The sequence below is a fragment of the Carica papaya genome, chromosome 7, assembly GCF_054855325.1.
Source record: "Carica papaya isolate Zhongbai chromosome 7, ASM5485532v1, whole genome shotgun sequence".
Taxonomy (NCBI): Eukaryota; Viridiplantae; Streptophyta; class Magnoliopsida; order Brassicales; family Caricaceae; genus Carica; species Carica papaya.
Window position 1 is genome coordinate 11,249,014 of NC_142315.1, and position 20,281 is coordinate 11,269,294.

At 35.1% G+C, this 20,281-nt stretch overlaps 2 protein-coding genes and 1 pseudogene across 5 annotated transcripts; 2 read left to right on the forward strand and 1 right to left on the reverse strand.

The window, feature by feature from the left end:
- The first annotated feature begins 2,880 nt into the window (after positions 1-2,880).
- On the forward strand, positions 2,881-13,145 carry LOC110812029 (Phosphoinositide phosphatase family protein). Of its 3 annotated transcripts, XM_088207099.1 has the most exons (17): positions 2,886-3,295; positions 3,545-3,772; positions 4,291-4,495; positions 4,580-4,745; positions 5,180-5,402; positions 5,727-5,803; positions 6,144-6,331; positions 6,456-6,553; positions 6,849-6,982; positions 7,089-7,217; positions 7,872-8,310; positions 8,691-8,812; positions 8,966-9,076; positions 9,834-10,025; positions 10,529-10,705; positions 11,081-11,195; positions 12,098-13,145. In XM_088207099.1, the coding sequence occupies exons 2-17, from the start codon at positions 3,686-3,688 to the stop codon at positions 12,215-12,217; spliced, it is 2,583 nt and encodes an 860-aa protein (XP_088063225.1). In that variant the 5' UTR covers positions 2,886-3,295; positions 3,545-3,685; the 3' UTR covers positions 12,218-13,145. The 3 variants fall into 3 exon arrangements, with proteins under 3 accessions (XP_088063226.1, XP_088063225.1, XP_088063224.1); XM_088207100.1 differs by having other exon boundaries at positions 2,881-3,772; positions 11,071-11,195; XM_088207098.1 differs by having other exon boundaries at positions 2,886-3,772.
- A 2,469-nt stretch (positions 13,146-15,614) lies between these two features.
- Positions 15,615-19,791, reverse strand: EIF3K (eukaryotic translation initiation factor 3K). 2 transcript variants are annotated; one of them, XM_022038679.2, is made up of 8 exons: positions 19,516-19,791; positions 17,957-18,013; positions 17,791-17,841; positions 17,635-17,697; positions 16,766-16,816; positions 16,621-16,687; positions 16,343-16,425; positions 15,615-16,167 (listed from the first exon to the last, which is right to left on the reverse strand). In XM_022038679.2, the coding sequence occupies exons 1-8, from the start codon at positions 19,789-19,791 to the stop codon at positions 15,964-15,966; spliced, it is 852 nt and encodes a 283-aa protein (XP_021894371.2). In that variant the 3' UTR covers positions 15,615-15,963. The 2 variants fall into 2 exon arrangements, with proteins under 2 accessions (XP_021894371.2, XP_088064851.1); XM_088208725.1 differs by having other exon boundaries at positions 16,621-16,702.
- Positions 19,792-19,860: 69 nt separating this feature from the next.
- LOC110812020 (mitochondrial import receptor subunit TOM7-1 pseudogene) lies at positions 19,861-20,256 on the forward strand (annotated as a pseudogene).
- The last annotated feature ends 25 nt before the right edge of the window (positions 20,257-20,281 follow it).

Genomic DNA, 20,281 nt, shown 5'->3' on the forward strand with positions numbered 1-20,281 from the left:
TTTATACTGCGCCTACTAGCAGTCCCTAGGTTTTTTGAATTTTCCTGTGGAGATTAAAACACGTTTCACATACCTGAAAATATCCCAAAAATTCTAAAATCAGCGTTAAAAATCTTTTCCTACCAATTTTAGAATTTCGGCACGATGGCACCGCCGTCCGCAGTGGTAGTTTGTCTTAGCTTGGCCATTTTTGGCCAGTTTTAGTCGGTTTTATACCAATTCCTGTGAGAAAACACGTTAGGGGCCCTCAGTTGGCCAAAAAAGTTAAAAAACCGAAACCTACTAGCGGCAGCATTTTCTAGTGCGATAGCTCCACCTGCGAAATTTTTTGGTGCAGCAGTTCTGCCGGCTAACCTTCGCGGTTGGGCATTTTTCTTTGGTCAACATGTAGAAAACAAAATGGTGAACCCAACGGTGAAAAAATTGCACAAAATGGGAAACAAGAAGGCGTTCATCGAAGGTGGTTGTGGGTTTTGCTCGTGGCGGCACTGCCGGATTTTGCCCGCAGTTTCCGACTCATTCACCGTTCTTTTTGCTCTAATTTGGTCATGGGGTGCTTGGAATCAAATTCAGAGCGAATAAGAGAATTTTTACTTTTTTTGGCGGTCAAAGGTGGCTCCGATGCGACAGGGGGTGGTAGTCGACTCCTTTCTCCAGCGACTGGTTCTTCTTATCTGGTAGAAGGCTGACGACTAGAGTTTGAGTTCGATGTGATGTGAGATATTTATACCCGTCTCCCTTAAATTTGTACCATTCATCGCGTTTGATCTCGACCGTTCGATCACTTTTAAAGAGAAAATAAATCTGGACCGTTCATCGCGATTTGATCTCGACTGTACAATCGCATTTAAAGAGGGAACGAATTTGTATCATTCATCGCACTTAATCGCGACCGTTCAATCGCGCCTGATGAGGGAACAGATCCGGACCGTCCACGCGCACGGGAACGCATCCAGGTCGTCTGATCGCGAACATTCGGGTTGCCAGTGTGGCCTCCTGCGTGGCATCGGCTCAGCGTGCCTTGCCACGCGGCATGCTCCAGTTTCTCAAGGTTGCTGACTGGGGGGTCCTACGTGGCACAATTTTCTTTAATTACATTTTAATCTTTAGTTTCTGATTTTTCTTTCAAAAATACCATTTGAACCCAAATGTTCACCCATTTTTTCTAAAATTATTTTTAATTTCATCATCAACCTATTTTTTTTCCTAATTTAACATTAAATAAAAATTTTATTAATTTCAAAATTATATTTTTATATATTTTTAAAATTTTAAAATTAATCTCGGATTAAATTCCGAGTCCAGGTATTATAATTATCTGCCAAAAGATTTGTACATATGTTTTCTTATTTATGAACATGTTAAATACATATTTTGCAATCTCGATGAAATATTTCAATAATTTAAAATTTAGTAGGCGTTTTAAGAATAATATTGTCGATCAATTGAGATAAGAGAGTATTCAAAATAGGAAATCAACGTCAACCATAAGCTTTTTAATAATTTCTTCCAAGTAATCTTCAGACCATCAAAGACATTCCCGGACCTCTATTTTTGTAGAACTTTTTTTTTTTTGGGTAGAAGTGTAAATTAAGCTCACAGCTCATTATTCATAATTATCTTAGATAACTCGTCCATACTTGCATGTTGAATATCATATTTTATTGGTTCATCCGCATTGATTTTGAAGTAATGCACCTGTGAAATTCTTCGACCAACTGACGGATAACAAATGACTTCAATTGAATTTTTTGTGTTCACATTGAACTTAATTTATGCGTCCTAAAATTTGTTGACGAGTTATGATTATGTCGATGATGATTAAGATTACCTCAGAGTCGAGCTTGCCATGCACGAACTCATTTATTTGATCATGTTCTTTCAAAATTAACCTTTTTGCATTAATTTTTTTCTTCTTAAAAAAACAAACTTGGTCTTCCTTACTGTATTAAAGGGTTATTCAATCTTCTATTTTGTCAATTAAATATTTAAATAGATGCCTACGTAAATATATAAATAAAATTGGATCTTTGTTTCTTTCCAAAAAACGAATAGCAAATTTATTAGATAAAAAATTTTGATTGTGACAAAAAAAAGCAACTTCCATATCGTTGGCCTTCCACAAGGGGAGTTGGTTTAATTAACGTTGGCATTAAATCTATATTTCCCAACACATCACTCCCCCAAAATCAAACTAATATTAATTAATAACTTAATCATGTCTTGTAAACTAATTAGTTTACGCAGAAAGTCATAAACTACACTAAATTATATACTTGGAATTATTATAGATCACCATTAATTTGGTTACTAAAAAGAAGCAATGAGAAACGCAACAGACCCGACCCGAACTGGTAATTAATATTATAAAAAAAAAAAAAAAAACTGATTAAGATAATATGGAAATAAATTAATAACATTAAAGACAAAGAAGTTAAACTGGGTTGACCAGGACGAGTTGAAAACAGGGTTTGGTAGTTAAAACGTACACACAATGAAAGCTAATCATACGCCATTGATCGGCCACGTCAGCCATACTTTATAGTCATCGGCATCAAATTTCTAACTGGAGATTAAATTGGGAAACAAAACAGACATCCATGATGAAAAACCTCGATGTATTTTCATTAATTACGTTGATAATTGAAAAATTATATAAAAAAAGTCAGAAGATTGAATTATTAATGTGTAATTTAATACTAATAATGAATTAGAACAGATAATAATAATAATAATAATATAAAAGAATGAGGTGTGGATGGAGAAGGGTGACGGAAGATGTGGTTTTGATTTGCTCTCTGGATCTGAGTATTTCCATTTATTTATTTATTTGTTTTGAAAAACAATAACAAAAACAGCTTCAACAAATCGAGAAAACAACATCATCAATAATAGCTTATTACCCCCATCTTCTCTCTCTCTCTCTCTCTCTCTCTCTCTGGTCTCAAATAAGCTTTTTTCTCGAACCTCCCGAATCCTTTTTTTTTTTTTTTTTTTTTTTTTTTTTTACGCCTCTTCTTTCTTTTTTCTCTCTGCCTTGCGTCCTGGATCTTTCTTTTTCCTCCTCGTATCTCTTTCGCTTGTTTATAAAGCTTCCATTTTCAACATATTCCCTTTGACAACATAAATTATATAATCACTAATCTTTTTCTTAATTATTATCTGATCTGCCTCTATTATTGCGCTCTTTGCTTGATTACTCTGTTGCCGTACCTTGATTGTGGATCACGAACAACTTCTCCCTCTACTTTGCCTTTCAATTCTAGCATAGCTGGAGCTCGAATAATCAGGACAGGTCAAACCAGTGTTTTCTACGATTTCGATTTATTTTAATTTTTTTTTTATATTTCTTGAGAGGTGCGGCTTTTTTTATTTATTTATTGTTTTATTTTTTTGTGTATTGGGAGAGAAGGAGATATAGAAATATAGAATATGCTGTATTTGAAGCAGCCTAGCTCTGTTTTATGCAAGGGTGTGGTTGTCTTTATTGTTTCGGAGGATTAATTTGGTCATTTCCTTTTACGATTACTACTTATTTTCTCAGAGAAGAAATTTTGGATTTCGTTTTGGAAATTTAAAAAAAAAAGAAAGGGTGCATGCTCTTGTGATAAATTCCCTGGGCCTGGGGCTCGGGGGAAGATCGGGAAGTGGAACTAGAGACAGCAGAGAGTAGTAGTGGTTACTGATGGCATCATCGGAGAATGAGAGCTCCTCCCAATCTTCACCATCCTCTTCCTGTATGCAGAAATTCAAGCTCTACGAAACTCGATCGGTAAACACCTCTCTGGTCTTTTGTCTCTTATTTTTTTTTCTCAAAAGAGAAAGATCAATGATCTTCTTTTGATCTCTTCATTTTGGTTATACTTCATAACACTGTCTTTGTTTAGCCCATTGTTTTCCTTCATAATTTTTCGTTCGTGTATGGTAACATTTAGATCAGTAGAAGAAATTATATGTATTTGAGATTTTTGGCCAAACTTCATTTCTGCACCTGTCTTGATCAACATTTCATTGATTTGTATGTCCCGTGTTAAATTTCATTATCTTAATACTGTTTAGAACTTTAGCATTATTTGAAAAAAAAAAGAAGTTCAGAAATTTAGCTATTTTAAATTGAGCGGCCAAATGCTGCTCCATTCCCCTTACATTGATAGGCCAAGTTTTGTATATCACTCTTCTTTTTCATATTGTAAAGGGAAAATTGTAGCAAACTCAAATTATAAAAATTGAATTGTGTTACAAAGCTGTTTTATATGTCAATTAACTTGCTTTTGATGTTGTGTATAGCAGAATTTTTACATGATAGGGAGGGACAAGAGCAGGACGAATTGGAGGGTGCTAAAGATTGACCGGTTGGATCCTTCTGAATTAAATATTAGTGAGGATTCTACCATATACACAGCAATTGAATGCTCTGACCTGTTGAGACGGATACATGAAGGAAACAAAGCCACTGGTGGACTGAAATTCGTCACAACTTGTTATGGAATTGTTGGTACGTGCAACTAAGTTTCTGTTATCTTAACTTATAGAATTAGTACAGCATCACAGAATGACATCTTCTTTTGCTGGTTTTTAGGGTTCATTAAATTTTTGGGACCTTATTACATGCTGCTTATTACGAAAAGAAGGCAGATTGGTTCAATTTGTGGCCACAATGTATATGCAGTCTCAAAGAGTGAGATGATTCCGCTGCCAAATCCTAGTGTCCAGTTCAATATCGCTAACTCTAGGAATGAGAACAGGTCTTATTCTATTATCTGTGTAAATTATTTTTACCTGTTATTAAGAAAACTGGAAACATTATTCAAGGAGACTCTTTGTTCTTGTTGCATCTTCTGGAGATTGTTATGTGATTCCATGTTTGCGAAAGCTTTTTAAGGATTAGTAGTTTGACTGTACGAAAGTTGTGTCGGTGTTAGATCAATGAAAACTTTACCTATAGTAAGGTGGCGATAATAAGATTCTCTAATTTAGTGGAGCCACTAAATGTCTTTTGATAGAAGAATTTTTTTTTTTTTGGGAGAAGATATGTCTAAAATTCTTGATTCGATTTTTTTTCTCCCCCTATTAGTGGTGTTCCTCTTCCTTCTTTTTTAACTCCTTCCAAAAGTTTTTTGCCTATTGGTGTGAGGTTGCAGTCCTTAATTTCATATCCTGTGATTCATTGATGGTGTAGATACAAGAAGCTCCTATGCACGGTGGATCTCACAAAGGACTTCTATTTCAGCTACTCTTACCATGTCATGCGTAGTCTTCAAAAGAACTTGTGTAATAATGTGGCAGACCACGTCCTATATGAAACAATGTTTGTTTGGAATGAGTTCTTGACACGGGGTATCAGAAATCATCTCCAGAATACTCTATGGACGGTTGCTTTGGTGTATGGTTTTTTTAAACAGGTGAGGGATTGGTGCTTTCTGATTTAACAGGACTAATTTTCTGTTTTATGTTCAGTCAATGGCTCTAGTTTCATATATAATAGATCCTTTCCTAGTTCTTTTTCTGCATATGTCCCAATCTTTTATCGATTATGGAGTGGGTATGGCTTTTTAGATAAATACTAATTTAGGTGTTATCAGTTCAGTTTCAGATGTTTGTTGATCTTTTATTCGAATATGCTGGCTTCTTTCCTCCTGTATAGCTTTCATCGCCATCTAAATGTTGTTTCTTCCTCAGTAAACTTCTTGATGATTCACTGATGTCTTTATTCGATATGAATGTAGGCCACACTTTCAGTTTCTGGACGGGAATTTAAACTTACTCTCATTGCTAGGCGTTCACGTCATTACGCTGGCACGAGGTAGGAAAGCACAGAGCCACTAGTTTCATTCCTAACATGGTAACAAATACATGGTTGCAAATGATTAAATTTTCTTTTTTTTTTGGTTTCCTGTTCATAGTTTTGTTAACAAAACAAAGAAAAAAACTAAAAATGTTTATATGTGAACTAAGCGCAGTTAAATTGCATGATCTAAGCTAGTGGTTGATTTAGGTGTCAGAAATGCAACCAGCGGAATGATTCTCGAGTATTTATTGCAAACATCCATTTCTTTGTTTATTCAAATAGGAATCACATCCTATATTCATAGTTTAGCTCAGTTCTTGTGTGCCTTAACTATTTGCATTTCTCTTGTGCCTAGATACTTGAAGCGAGGTGTGAATGAGAGAGGAAGAGTAGCTAATGATGTTGAGACAGAGCAAATTGTCTTCGAGAATGTTAGTGAAGGATGTCCAATGCAAATAAGTTCTGTAGTACAAAATCGGGGCTCCATTCCACTTTTTTGGTCACAGGAAACATCGAGATTGAATCTTAAACCAGATATTGTTTGTATGTGCTTCAGTCTATCTTCTAAAGGAAAAAAAAATGCTTCAGTCTAATACATAAATTGTTTCTTTTTCTCTTTGCTTCCTTTTCTTTTTCTGTTTCATTTAATGGTTTCATATTAATCCAGTGTCCAAGAGGGACCAGAATTATAAAGCTACCAGACTTCACTTTGAAAACCTTGTCAAGAGATATGGAAATCCCATAATTATTCTGAATTTGATTAAGGTAAGTTGTTTAACCTTCTATTTTTGGTTCGTTTATCAAGATCATCATAATTTTTTCCCTTTTGCGTCTCTTTTCTTTTTCTGTCAATTGCCAGATGTCATAGAAATATGTTACACTCGATGATCTACAATATTTTTATAACAGACAGAAAAAAGAAAAAGGAGTGTCCCTGAGGAGCTTTTATGATTTGATAAAATGTCTTATATGATTTTGAATGAGGATTTTCCTTCTATTATATGGCCTTTTTTTTTTTTTTTTAAATATCAAGCATTATATGGCCTTTTTATCTCGACAGACTCAAGAGAGGAAGCCCCGAGAGTCAATTCTTCGAGCAGAGTTTGCTAATGCTATTGATTTGATCAATAAAGATTTATCAGATGAAGACCGTCTGAGGTTCCTTCATTGGGACTTGCACAAACATTCTCGGAGGTAGATGTCTATGAACACTTTACTCTGCCACTCTTCTTTTCAGTATCATTCTCATTTTGAAAACTTTTATCTTTTTGGAAAAAAATAATCTTTTGTCCTTTGCCAGCAAAGCGACAGATGCTTTACTCCTTCTTGGAAAAGTGGCTGCATATGCGTTGACGTTAACAGGTTTCTTTTATTGTCGGGTAACACCAGCCTTGAAAGTTGAGGGTTCCACATATCAACCTTCTCCTGAGTGAGTATTTTACCCCCTTCTATTTATTTTTTATTGTTTCTATGATTGCATTTCGAAATCAAATTTTTTTAACCTCGTATACCACGTGACTGTACGCCGTAAATCAAGGAATACAATCTTTTGGTCCTCTCTAAGTTCCTTGAAGTGTACTCGTGTAATTTAGAGTGTTAGTCATGTCAATCACAAAAAAATTTGGTTTTTTTCGAATAACTAATCCTTTTACTAGAATATTATGATTTCAGAATTTTGTTGTTCCATTCTTGTTTATCAGGTATCTTTCAAAAAATTCTTGTTTATCAGTTAATCAGTTAAAGAGGAATTTCTAATAAATGGAGTCACGATGGTTTTGTTTTCTTCTTTTTGGGTCAATTGAAACTTCCAAGTCCAGATCAAAGTTTCTTTAGGTTGTATTAACTTTTGAATATGAGACATCTTTCTTGGTTTCTCTCTCTCTCTCTCTTCCTCTCCCTAACCCCTGTTCAGCAAAGAAAATAATGTAAGGACCTTTCCGCAATGCTTATGTTGGTAATTTGCATCCCTTGGTATGTCCTTGTGCTTTAGTAATCACTATGTTCTTGGAGAACTCGTATTTTAGTTTCATATACTGATAGTATGGTATAATGACGGGAAGCATATTCTGTAAAAATAATGCAGAAGTCTTGATAGTGGCAACTCCTCTTCCCAGAATCATTGTGACAATGACAACAAGGATGCTTATGATAATAATTTACACGTTGACGACGACAACTCCTCAACCCAGAATCATTTCAACAATCAAAGCGAGGATGCTAATAATTTGGAGAGAAATCTTAGCGAAAGTGGGGGCATTGCAAACGGAAATTGCTCTATGAAGCCACCCATGTTCCAAAGGGGTGTGCTCAGAACCAATTGCATTGACTGCCTTGATCGAACAAATGTTGCTCAGTATGCATATGGTTTAGCTGCGCTTGGACACCAGCTTCATGCTTTAGGAGTTTTAGATACCCCAAAGATAGATCTTGATGCGACTTTGGCAGATGAATTGATGGGTTTCTACGAGAGAATGGGTGACACACTCGCCCACCAGTATGGTGGCTCAGCTGCTCACAATAAGGTAAACCTTAGTGGTCTTTAGATCTTGAATATCATCTGCTGGTTGATTTTGCTTCTTATGGTAGTAAGCTTTGAGGGCCTGACATTAGTCTGTTAACTCTTGATTGACTTACTTGTCCAACTCGATTTATATCATTGGCAATTTCTTATTTGGTGTTGCTCTTTCTGACCTTCCATTTGTGGCACTCTGAAATTTTTTTATGACGGAAGGAGAGTTAATATTACTGACGTCAGTAACCTTTTAGGGCCTGATGTCACTCTGCTGAACTTTTGTTTGACTTGGTTATTGACCAGAACTATTTTTTGTCAGTTTAGCCATCATTAGTTCTTAACCCAGTCATCATCATTTTTCTTTTTTGCTTTATTTTTGGTATTATTTAGATATTCTCTGAGAGAAGAGGGCAGTGGAGAGCAACAACCCAGTCCCAAGAGTTCTTCAGAACTCTTCAAAGGTACTATAGCAATGCATACATGGACGCAGAGAAACAGCATGCAATTAATGTGTAAGCTATTTTTGCTCTTAACCTTTCCTTTTGTTGATTTACTTTTTTGTCTGCTAACAATGGCAACCAAGCATCCGTTTTTGTAATTAGCATCATTTTGTCAGAGTGATTTTTTGATATGACTGATTTTTTCTTGTTTTGGACAATGAGCAGATTTCTGGGGTACTTCCAGCCCCAGCATGGCAAACCTGCAGTCTGGGAATTGGGTTCAGATCAACATTATGGTGGGCGAAATGGAGAAACCAACCTAGATGAAGATGGAAGGTAAATAGCTAATTAAGTGACACATTGAACTTCCGAAATTTGCTGTAGGAAATATAAAATGCACTTTGCTTGATAATATTGTTCCATACTACTGAATCTGCTCATTTTAGTTGTACCTTTCAAGTGCAACTTATTTCGCCATGCGCGATATGCGGTTAGACATGCTTGGCTTTTTCTGTTTGTGCTGTATCTTTTTACTAGCGAAGGTTGGAGGTCAAATCATTGATACATAATCTATTATGTATTTTGAAGACCTAACCATTAGTTCTTGGTCCCCAAGAAATTCGTTAGTATAATACTGCTTTAAATTCAATTTCTTTAGACATAACTTCATTCTCTGGATATAGATGTTAAATTGTCCTCGTCTTATGTGATTTGATTGAGAAGCTATCCGCACCTTCAATTAATTTTATGTGCTTGTGTATTTTTCTTCGACATTTGCCTTTTCTCAGTTAACAAAATGAGTCTTGGGTGATTAGGATCAGTTCCTTGTGGCATGCATGAGTATGTATGTTGTTCAATATCTTGGCATAACAAGTCTCGGATGTTTTGCTCATGGTATTTTTCATGATAAGGAGCTTGAGAAAAATAAATCTCTTTTTGTAGACTGCTTTATGATTTTTTTCCTTTGCAAACACAAATCATATATCTATTGTGTTTGATGATTCTTATCTTTATTTCAAGTTGTGTGTATGAATTGATATATATTTTCTCCTTTGGTTGGGTTATTCGTTAACTGTATTGTTCTGTATTTTAGGTCATTTTTTAAAAGATCCTTCTCAGACGGAAACATTCTTCATGCAAGTGATTCACCCATGTTGGTAACGAATTCTAAGCAGGAAAAGCTTTCCAATAAAGTTTTACCTGATCGATCTAAAGGAGGAAGCAATGTTCTTTCAGAATCATCGCCAGATATATCAGCTTCCGAAACTGATATGGCATTTTCCAGGTTTGTTTCTTTATTTCTATTGGAGTTGGATTAGTTCTGATTGTTCATGTATTTTTCATATGCATATGTTCCTGAATGACTGCCACTGATAAACTTGCTTACACTGGCAGAAGATAGAAGGAAGAAAATTTTCTTGCGTTTTTGTTGCATTGCACTTGTAATTGAAATAAATAGGGGATATCACCCCTCTGTTGTGCATGTGTAGTTACATACACATAATAAATGCTAATGCATAAGAATGTCTTGCTTTGCAATTCCATTTATCTGAAGTGACTGTCTTCGTGATTTGCATGGTTGTGCAAATTGCTGTGTGTTTGCGTTACGTTGATCACCCACTAAAGGAGACATCATATCTTAATGACAACTTGCTTTCTTTTCATAGATTTTTTTTCATTTCTGTAAATAGGAAGACATTGCATAAATATTTTATCCTTAAATGTATTATTTTTCTCACATTCATTTTCTTCTTTGTTTTATCTCATCACCTATGGAACTTCATGTAGGTACACTTCCTCAATGCCTCATAGGCAGGTCTTTGGTGATGTGCAGAGGGACCAATGCCTTGATAACGACCATATTTACTTCTCCGAACCTGGGGATACAGTTAACTTCTCAAACTTTCTTGATATTGATTGGCTGTCATCTTCAGGAAATTCATGTGAAGAAGAGCCATATGATAGGTAAATTTCTTGTGCTTTAAGAACAATTGAGCAGAAAAACATAAAAATGCAGACCGATCATTTACGATAGTGGATTATTATTTTTTTCATGTACTTTTGCAGGACTTGTTATTGTGAAAACTTGTGCATGACTGGTTGATTCCTTTATACGTTTGACAAACCTGGCATAGTTATAACATATTTTGTATGATCTTAGCCCTTAACCACTCATTTGATATGTGACTGGCCAATCAAAACTCTTTGTATTAGATCTCTGAGTTGTTTAGGAAGCCAAAGGCAGGAAACCTAGTTTCTTTTAATAGAATCACAGGACAACTATACATTTTTATTCTTAAGGTAAGAATGCAGTTTCATCACTATTGTAGATTTCTGCAGGTCATCAATACTTATGAGTTCACCAACTGCTGGACTGTCGATGGAGAATGTTGTCAATGGAATAGTGGGAGAACCAACCCCATCTACAAGTGAATGTGGATCCAGAAGCATGAAGGTAAGTACCCTCGTACTGTCAGAAACTATTTCTTGGAAGTTTTTTTTTCTAAGGTCATTTTGACACATAGCGTTTAAATATCTTTGATCATCTTGTAATCATCAATATCTTTAGCATGGATGAGAAGGATCTTTCTTTTACCCTTCATCCAAATTTATGAACAATATGATGGTGGAACTTATAAGGTTTTTGTTCCAGACAACCTTAAGCTTTGTTAGGAGAGAGGGAGGGGAAGAGATGGATAGAGGGAAGGGATGGATTGAAATGAGGGTAATTTGGTCCCCACAAAAAATATTAATCTCTCCTGTTAAATTGTTTCTGTTAATCTATTTTTCCAAATTTATGATTCGCTATGTAGACTAAATAACCTCATCCTATTTCTTCTTATTCCTCTGCCTTCCTGCTATCCCAAATAGGGTACAGAGGCACTCTTGTAAAGGTTTATTAATTATCATGTCACTGTTATTTTAACTAAATGTACCAATGGTCAAGGAGTCATATATCTTCCTGTTATATTATTATATTGTTAGCAATTCAACAATAAATATTATTTGTTTTGATTTGTTTACGAGTTCAATCTTCATGCAACAAAGGTCTCCAGGAACTTTTTTTAGTATTCTATGTGCACATTAAACTGGCATTGTGGGCATCTTTGCTGCAAATGGGGCTTCAAAAGTTATAAATTTACTCAGTCATTAATCATACAAAGTATGAATGTCGTTTGCTAAGTTGCATTAGTGATAATGACAGAATACACAAGAATTGCAAGATAAAGAAAAAGAGTTGGAGAATCATAGTTATATAACCTAAGTTCTACTTTCATGGTATTTTGCTAAATTTGCTATTAGAAATGGAATAAAGCATGTTGGAACATAATCCTTATTTGTTTTGTTACTTTGTAGGGAAGGGAGCAGATAGGGGCAGGCATATCCTGTGAGAATGCACGAAGCTCCAATGTTCTTGAGGAATTTTCAGACAGCTTCGTGCAGTGGGTAACCTATGGAGAGACACTTTGCCATTGAATATCAAGCTTATCTCTTATTGTTTCACCCCCCAATTAATCAGTTGCTCCTTTGACTCAAACCTGCGATAGAGATGCAGATTCATGGATTAAGATTGATGAAGAGGGTGCTGCAGAATTAAAAGGAGAAGCAAAAGCAGTTGCATCTAACATCATTCTGTAGGGACAAAATATGCAGGGAACAATCCTTCTGGCCCTTGTGCATGACTCATGGCATTCATTATTTCTATCTTGAAAGAAAGCCTCAGTCAGAACATGGATCTGAAGTACAAAAAGTAAATAGTGAACAGTTAAGATTCTTTTTGGAGCTCAGCTATTCCTAATTTTCACCGCGGGTGTGGACCTTGTAGGTTTCAGTTTTGTAAATATGTTCTCTTTGCGTTAGCAAGAGCTCCGTTTGTAGGATTGCAGGTCATCAATTCTTTATATCCTTTCATGTTTATTGCGGCGGGATGTGATGCTAACGTTGCAGTTAAATATTTGGAAGAACGAGAACAGATCCATAATAGGACTGATTTGTCATTAAGGCGTCAAAGTTGGAGAACTCTAATGTCTAGTGTCTGTGTCTGCTAATGTTATAGAAATGGTGTTCATGCTTCTGGTCTTGATCCTCGTCCCTGATGTTGGCTGGGCCGAGTTTTTCAAGGAGGTGCAAGTTTCTGTATGCATCGTTGTGGATTCTGTTTGAAGAAATAAGAGGAATACAAATTTTGAAGCCTAGGAATCATTAAGTTTCAGAGATCAGTAGACCTATAGAAGAGAAATCAAAACTTTCATTCCATTATCTCTGTATCGATCTATCTCATTACAAGGCATGAACAACAAAAGAGTGGGCACTAGGAATTCAAGCTTTGATGTTTGGTTATCCATGTTCAGTTCTGTATAAAATTATGATTAGCATGCAAATGCAAAATTATGGGAATATCTAATCGGTGTCTTTTTCTTTTTGTGTTTGATTTATCTCAAGGTTCATTTCAGCGGTTGAGAGGCATTAGTAATTTAATCGTTAAACTAAAAAAACAGAAATGCTCTACCTGTCGGGAAGTATATTGGTAGATTATTTTGAAAAGTGTAATGTAGTCTCATGACATTGGGTGCGAGATACTCATGACAAGTGTCCTTTTTCTTTGATATGCTCATAGCAACTTACAATTTTATACATTTTACTTTCCTGAATAATTTGGTGGGAAAATAACAAAACTTATTAATGAGGATAATAGGTTAAAAAGTTTTTTGTATTACTAAAAAAAAGTTCCAATGGGTTATTGCATTATTTTTCTTTCAAATATATATGTATTTTAATTTTATTTAGATATGTTCTTATTACAGTTTAAGAAATACATGTATGGTCAAAAGACGTTATCAGTATAGATATTAAATTTTAAAAATATTATCAATATAATAATTATGCATCTTATTATGCATTATTAGTTTGTTCTTTAGTAATATTGTGTTTTTAGGTGCCATAATACTAGAAGATGATGTTTAAATGAAAGTTGAAATAACACTAGTATTAGGAATTTTGTTTTTCTAGTATTATGTTTTTTGTTGATTTTTTTATAAATTAATTAATTTATGAATGTTTGTTGATGTACAAAATATGAAAAAAAAAGGAAAAAAAAAAAAAAAAAAAAGTGGTTATCAGTGTAGCAGCCCTATGGGTATTAATTATGCTATCAACATTTTTAAGATTTGATACATACGTGAACATATCGTCTATCACATGAAGATTTTTTAACACTATTAAATGTGTTTATTTATACAAAATTTGAAAATAATGAAAATATCAATTAGAAGTTTTTTTTTTTTGTTTTTTTTTTTTTGAAGAGTATGTGAATTCTTAATGCATTCTCTCTCTCTCTCTCTCTCTCTCTCTCTCTCTCTCTCTTTTAATCAATAATCACGGAAGACATGAGTGGTAGTATTAGCACGTAGCGTTAGTTGAGGAAGACACTGTTGTCTCGTGATACCGAGGGAGATGGGAAATGCACAAAGACAAAAGTAGGGGGCTGACACATGCTGTCCATTTCCATCTCCAACAAAAACCTCTTTCACGTGCAACCATATAACTTTCCTGCTTAAACCCTCAAATTTACTGAATTTATCAACTCTCTACTTTCATCTATTTATAGTTTAAAATATGTAGTTTATTCTCTGATTAATTTACCCACTAAGATATGTAATGTTCGAAAGGTATAATTTTTAACAAGCAGTTATTAGTAGGTACCAGATTAAACTAAACTAAAACTGGTGATTCTATTCAGTAAAGAAGTAAAGTCATTTGTCTGTGATTAGCACTACAGAAAACAGAATAGCACTGTTGGGAAACTTGAAACAAATACTGCCAAAAAAAAAAAAAAGGGAAGAAGAAAATAAGGAGATCCGTGAGTCACGTTTGCACAACATGGCTGCCCTGCAGCTTCATGCCTAGGCTAAGCGCGATTGAATTTTGTGGGTAAATTATATCGGCAAAAGCAACAATAAATCTATAGTTTTACTCTATTAATAATCTTAATTATAAATTTATCATATTCATTTGAATATATATTCTCTAAAACTAATAGAATAATTCCTGTTGAAGAAGGGATCATCGTGAGCATACCTAGATTTTCTTGAAACTAGTATATTTCAAATAAAATATCAGATTACTATTAGAAAATTTATTCAGATTGATCCTCATCTATGTATTACTGTAGATAACTACATCATGCACCATTTCTCTCTCCTATTGACTTCGCCTGAATTGGATATATGATGTAGGCGATATGTTCCGTGCAACAAAAACCAGCCCGGCCTTAAGGGTTAGGCCCAAAGTTTGAAACGCCGAAAGGCCCGGCCTTAAGGAGTCAGGAAATCCAAAAGCCCGAAACAGCCTGAACACCCCAAAATGGGCGCCGTTTAGTTGGATCTTCACTTGGGTCCGAACGATGCAGTTTGGAAGAGACTTCGAAGGCAGCTCCCGGAGTTTCATTTTCCAGCTCTCTGTCTTTGTATTCTTCCACCAGGTAGCAGTTGTGGTGGCTGAGAAGGGAAGATATCGCGTCTGAAGGAGAAGGGAAGCGTGATGAGCATGGAGGAAGAATTCAGAAGATCTCATGCTGAGTTGCTGAGATGGATGAGACCAATCTTCAACTTCATTCTTTTGAAAAAACATTCCAAACATCCATCCCAACTCAACTTAAAAAAATTTTGATATAATTATAAAAAAAAAAAAAAAAAAAAAAAAGCTCGAATATATAAAAAACTAAAATACTAAGCATCCAATGAAGTACATTTAACTATGATTTAGCACTTAGTAAAAATAGATTGGAAGTAATGGTTTTTTTTTTTAATAAAAATATTATATAGTTCTTAGACCAAAAACTGAGAGCATGTATTAAACCTCAAAGAGGAGCATATACTTGACCGATATAGATTTCCTTCTATGCCACTGTTATTTCATTGACAATATATGTGCCTCAGGCATGTAGGGTATTTAATTGCCCACTTAAAGCCAAAAGCCAGACTTTCATGTCCCAAATAGAACATAAATAAATTAATCACAAATGCTGAGCCAATAGAACCAATTTGGGATAGGTCTACGCAAAACCTTCACTAAAAGCAATTTCGACAATTCCAGCATAAACAAAAACTAGGTTACAGCAGCCAAATAAACTCATTATAAGAGAGTAAGAACCGCCACCGAATGATCAACCTCAAAAAGGTTTCCTGCCAAAACAGAGCTTTGATCCTCGTCTCCTATTGAGTTCAACCGAGAATGGGGAAGATACGAGTAATGTGCTCTAATGGTATGCTATCGGCGGTGTTTTTCTTCAGCTCAGGATGGTTAAATTCATTACGAGGTAAAACAATGAGTTGGCCCCGACCATGCCCCTTCTCAATATTCCACCCACTGTTGGCTACCTGGTGCTCAAGGAACTTGTCCAATGACAGACCTTCAATGTTTATAGCCTGTGAGATTCCAATGCCAGTTAGGACAATTACAAATTAACCAATTAAATTGAATTACAGAACAAATCCAGATGAAGCCGATAAATCATTACAATGTTGAAAATTTTGACTCAAGTGACAATTGGATCTCACAATAAATCCCAGCATCATGCATAAAACATGAGAGAAAACATACCTCAGCAAGCACAGACCTAGGAACCTTTTGGTAGGTCAAGGAAAGGACGTGAATTGCATATGCTTGAATTGCTTGCTCAAAACCTGAAATGGTGAAATATGAAGGTACAATCAATACAAAGCAACAAGCAAAAAAGCTAGTGATAAGCAAAAGCAAAACTCTCCATTGCTTTCTAGAGCAAATGTAAGATTGATTGGCCACAGGCTATGACAGAAGTCAAACCAGAATTAGTTTCAGGAGCATTCCATAATCACAGCAATAATCAATTAACCATTTACCAGGGACAGCTTCAACTATGTGACGACTCTTAGCTGCTTCATCCCAGAATTGACGAAATCTTCCTGTCTGCAGATGGAAGGTCTTAAACAGAACACATTCATTTCAAGCACAAATGTGGATTAAATTAACTTAGTCATTATGTACCTCCAGATAGTGTGAGAGAACAATCAATGTCTTGAACTGCTCCTCCATTTGCTGATGATGCAAAAACAAAATAACATATGAATATTAGCCATCTAATTGCACAATAATCCCATTCCAGAACAAGACATTAACAGGAAAAATATCCTTTATCAACGGAATCAACTAGTTCTAATCCATTTTAAACTTTCTGACAACATAATTTATTATTTCCTAGACACTTATGACCTGAGAAAATGAAGATATGTTTTAATTTTTCAACATAAGAAACAACAACAGATACCATCTTGAATACAAATTCAAATAATTTCACTGCAGAACATGCTGTTCCCAAGAATTGTTTTTTTTTTTTTCATAAATGGGATTGACTGGCAGAACCTCATTCAAGCAGAAAAGTTTATGATGGCATGTTCCCATTAAGCTTGCTTCCCAAAGTGACGTATACTTATCTCCCTTCATGCATAAACAAAATAAGATGCTGCTATTCCTAACCATACCTATATAATTCAGAAGGGCATTGAATAATTCTAAGCTATCTAAGTAGATCTTCCTTATTCAGTTCAATATAAGAAGAATCAGAATCAGCATTTAGTCAATTTTTTTATTCCAATAGAATACTAAACGCCAATACTCCTCAGCCATATTCAGATTGAGATCCAGGATTGCAAGGCCAAGATCACAACATTTTTTAAGCATAACTTGAAAAATACATGAGTGAAACCACACAATAGAAACAAGTTTCTCAATTTCAGCCCTAACCATATACTCCTAAATCGAACCATGGTCATTTTTAGCATGCTGAATTGCATAGGAAAAGTAATGGCACATAAAAGTACTATGGAAAGAAGAAGAATAAAGTCAGAGAATGATACCACTCGTTCTGGAATTAAAAAAAGACAGAGGCTGAAGTCTGCTCCAGGCATTGCCATGAGGGCCTATATAGAAGGACATGAAATAAAACCATACATGAGAAATACCTTATATGCCAATTTTCAGCAACAAGATCTTAAGCAAAGGTTGCCCCAAACCTTAACCAAAATACGTGCAATAATCTGAGTGCTCATGCGCTCTGGCTCAAACTGCAAGGGAAAACAAAGTCACATTAAATTTAAAGAACACATGAAAGCTATGTAAATTACTTCATCAACATGCAGACAAAAATAGTTGAATGTATGCCAGCATATGAAACAATACCTGGTAGAGTCGAAGAAGACAGAGATTTGCATCCAGACTGTATGTTTGTGATGAAACCTGACAAATGTAAAAATAAAGGGTTTACTCATTTTGGCATTCACTATAGTACGTTATTTATACTCATTTTGGCATTCACTATAGTAGGTTATGTAGATAGGCTAACAAAATTTTCATTAACACCCACTCTATAGTACTAGTCAAGGTAATGTCATTAAGGAACAAAAACCTATCTATTCCTTCTTTTTTCCAGGTTGAATAGGAAGACAAATCATTTCTATTCATTAACTCAATAATTTTCTAAGTGTCTAACAAAATATAAAATATATAATATTATGTTATGTATTATTTATTACTGTATAAATAATTGTTTAAATTAAATTTATCTTTTTTACTATATTTTATATTATTTCAGTTTTTACAACTATTTTCCTTTGATTTATTCTCTTTTTATAACATTTTGGTAATTTCAGTATCAATACCTAACCAAATACTCAGCTTCTACACTTTGACGTAGCACCACTTTCAACAGCTATTGTCACCAGTAACACTTAACAATTTTTTATTAAAACTACTTCCAATCAATAGCTATTTTAACAGCATTTTTAAACTCATAGTAGAAGCTACAGACGCTACCAAACGCAACCAAAAAGTGCTTGTGGCAAATGTTTGATGTGTGTGATTAGCATAATTCCAGTGACAAAAGCATGGAGAAATGCATAAGAAACACTAAAACGCCATGAAAATGTTGAGTATAAAGTAGAGCAATGATAAGTATAAGATAAAACGAAACCAATGAAATGAGAATGTAATATATGATTCAATCTCCAACTTCACTGAGGTTGGTTTGACTTTACTGATGATTACAATGAGCCTGCCACGGTTCATATAAAACTAGAGCCCACAGGAATGTACTAAATATGTTGGAGACAGTGCACTGAGAAAACTAATTACTGTTTTTCTACTCCTCTTCAAAATTAGGGGAAATTAGGAATATTGAAAATAAGAGAATATAAGTAGGTCGGTAATTTAGAACAATGTTCAATATACTAAGAATATGATCTCCTTCAGTATCCTCTTTAATGATAGGAGAGTTCCTTTCTGCACTCAGACTACAAACTACCATCACAACATCTGGCAGAGAAACTCAATCGGCTAAAATAACTACAAAATGGTACTTCTTTTTGCTTCCAAGTAATCTAAAATCAAATTTGAAAGCCAAATTAACGGAAAAAGAACCAACCCAGTTGAGTATCCAGTCTCATTTTCAAGAAAGCCCAGAAAGAGCTTATATAAATACAGGGAATTCCCATCATCTACTATTTTCTTCATTACTCACCACAAAGTAGTCTCTTACACATCAAGCACGTCAGATTCTTAACCCACAAAAGCAATTCCACAGCACATTGGACACGACATATTCCAGATTATACGTTAAATTGGAAGGCCAGGAAAGAGAAAGCAAAGAATTACTAACTAAGCCACATATATCAACACTAATGAAAAATACTGAAATATATATATATATATGTATATATAAGAGGGAGGGAGAGAAGAGGGACCTGCTCATTTACGTAGTTTTCGAGATCAGGAAGGATATCTGGGTTGTATGGATTGACGGCAACGAGCTGCTCGACAGTGTAAGGTACCTGCTGCTGTTGTTGTGGGTTGGGTTTTTGAGGCTCTCTTTCTCTTCCCATTATTAACCTGCGATGATCTTTGTCGTGCGTATGCTTCGTTGGACTCGCGATTACAGGTAATACAACCAGAGAGAACAATAGAAACGAGAGCAGAGAGAGGGCGTTGCTTCTTTCAGTCTCTCTAGGGTTTATGTACATTCGACCGATTTTTTTCCTCAAAAGACTATAATACCCTCTTCTTTCTTCCTCTTTTTATTGCCTATATAAATGCCTAAATGCCCTTCTTCTCTCCCGAATAAAAGTAGACGGAGAGACAGAGAGCAGAAGCAAAATCAAATGGCGTCTAGGGTTTCAGGAAAAGGAGCCAAAGGAGGAGAAGATAGATCAGTGACTCAGTGCTTGAAGGAATGGAGCACTTGGACAGCGAAAAAGGCCAAAATCATCACTCACTATGGCTTCATCCCTCTAATCATCATAATCGGCATGAACTCCGATCCCAAACCCCAGCTCTATCAGCTTCTCAGCCCCGTCTGATCTACACACCACCATCCTATGAATCAACCTGCCCTTTTGTTTTCCTTTATTGGGTTTGTAAAATGGATCAAGTGGTTTAATTTTATCAACTCTTGAATCATATAAAAATTTTTTCTTCTTTTTCTTTCAGTTTGCCTGTTGATCATTCTTCATG

Coding starts and splice junctions, on each gene's coding strand:
- LOC110812029 (XM_088207098.1), top strand. CDS start 3,686: ATGGCATCATCGGAGAATGAGAGCTCCTCCCAATCTTCACCATCCTCT. Junction 6,554..6,848: donor TTATTCTGAATTTGATTAAG/GTAAGTTGTTTA, acceptor TTATCTCGACAG/ACTCAAGAGAGGAAGCCCCG. Junction 7,218..7,871: donor ACATATCAACCTTCTCCTGA/GTGAGTATTTTA, acceptor AAAATAATGCAG/AAGTCTTGATAGTGGCAACT.
- EIF3K (XM_088208725.1), bottom strand. CDS start 19,791: ATGTACATAAACCCTAGAGAGACTGAAAGAAGCAACGCCCTCTCTCTG. Junction 17,698..17,790: donor TTGCACGTATTTTGGTTAAG/GTTTGGGGCAAC, acceptor CCTTCTATATAG/GCCCTCATGGCAATGCCTGG. Junction 16,168..16,342: donor CTAGGTCTGTGCTTGCTGAG/GTATGTTTTCTC, acceptor GGAATCTCACAG/GCTATAAACATTGAAGGTCT.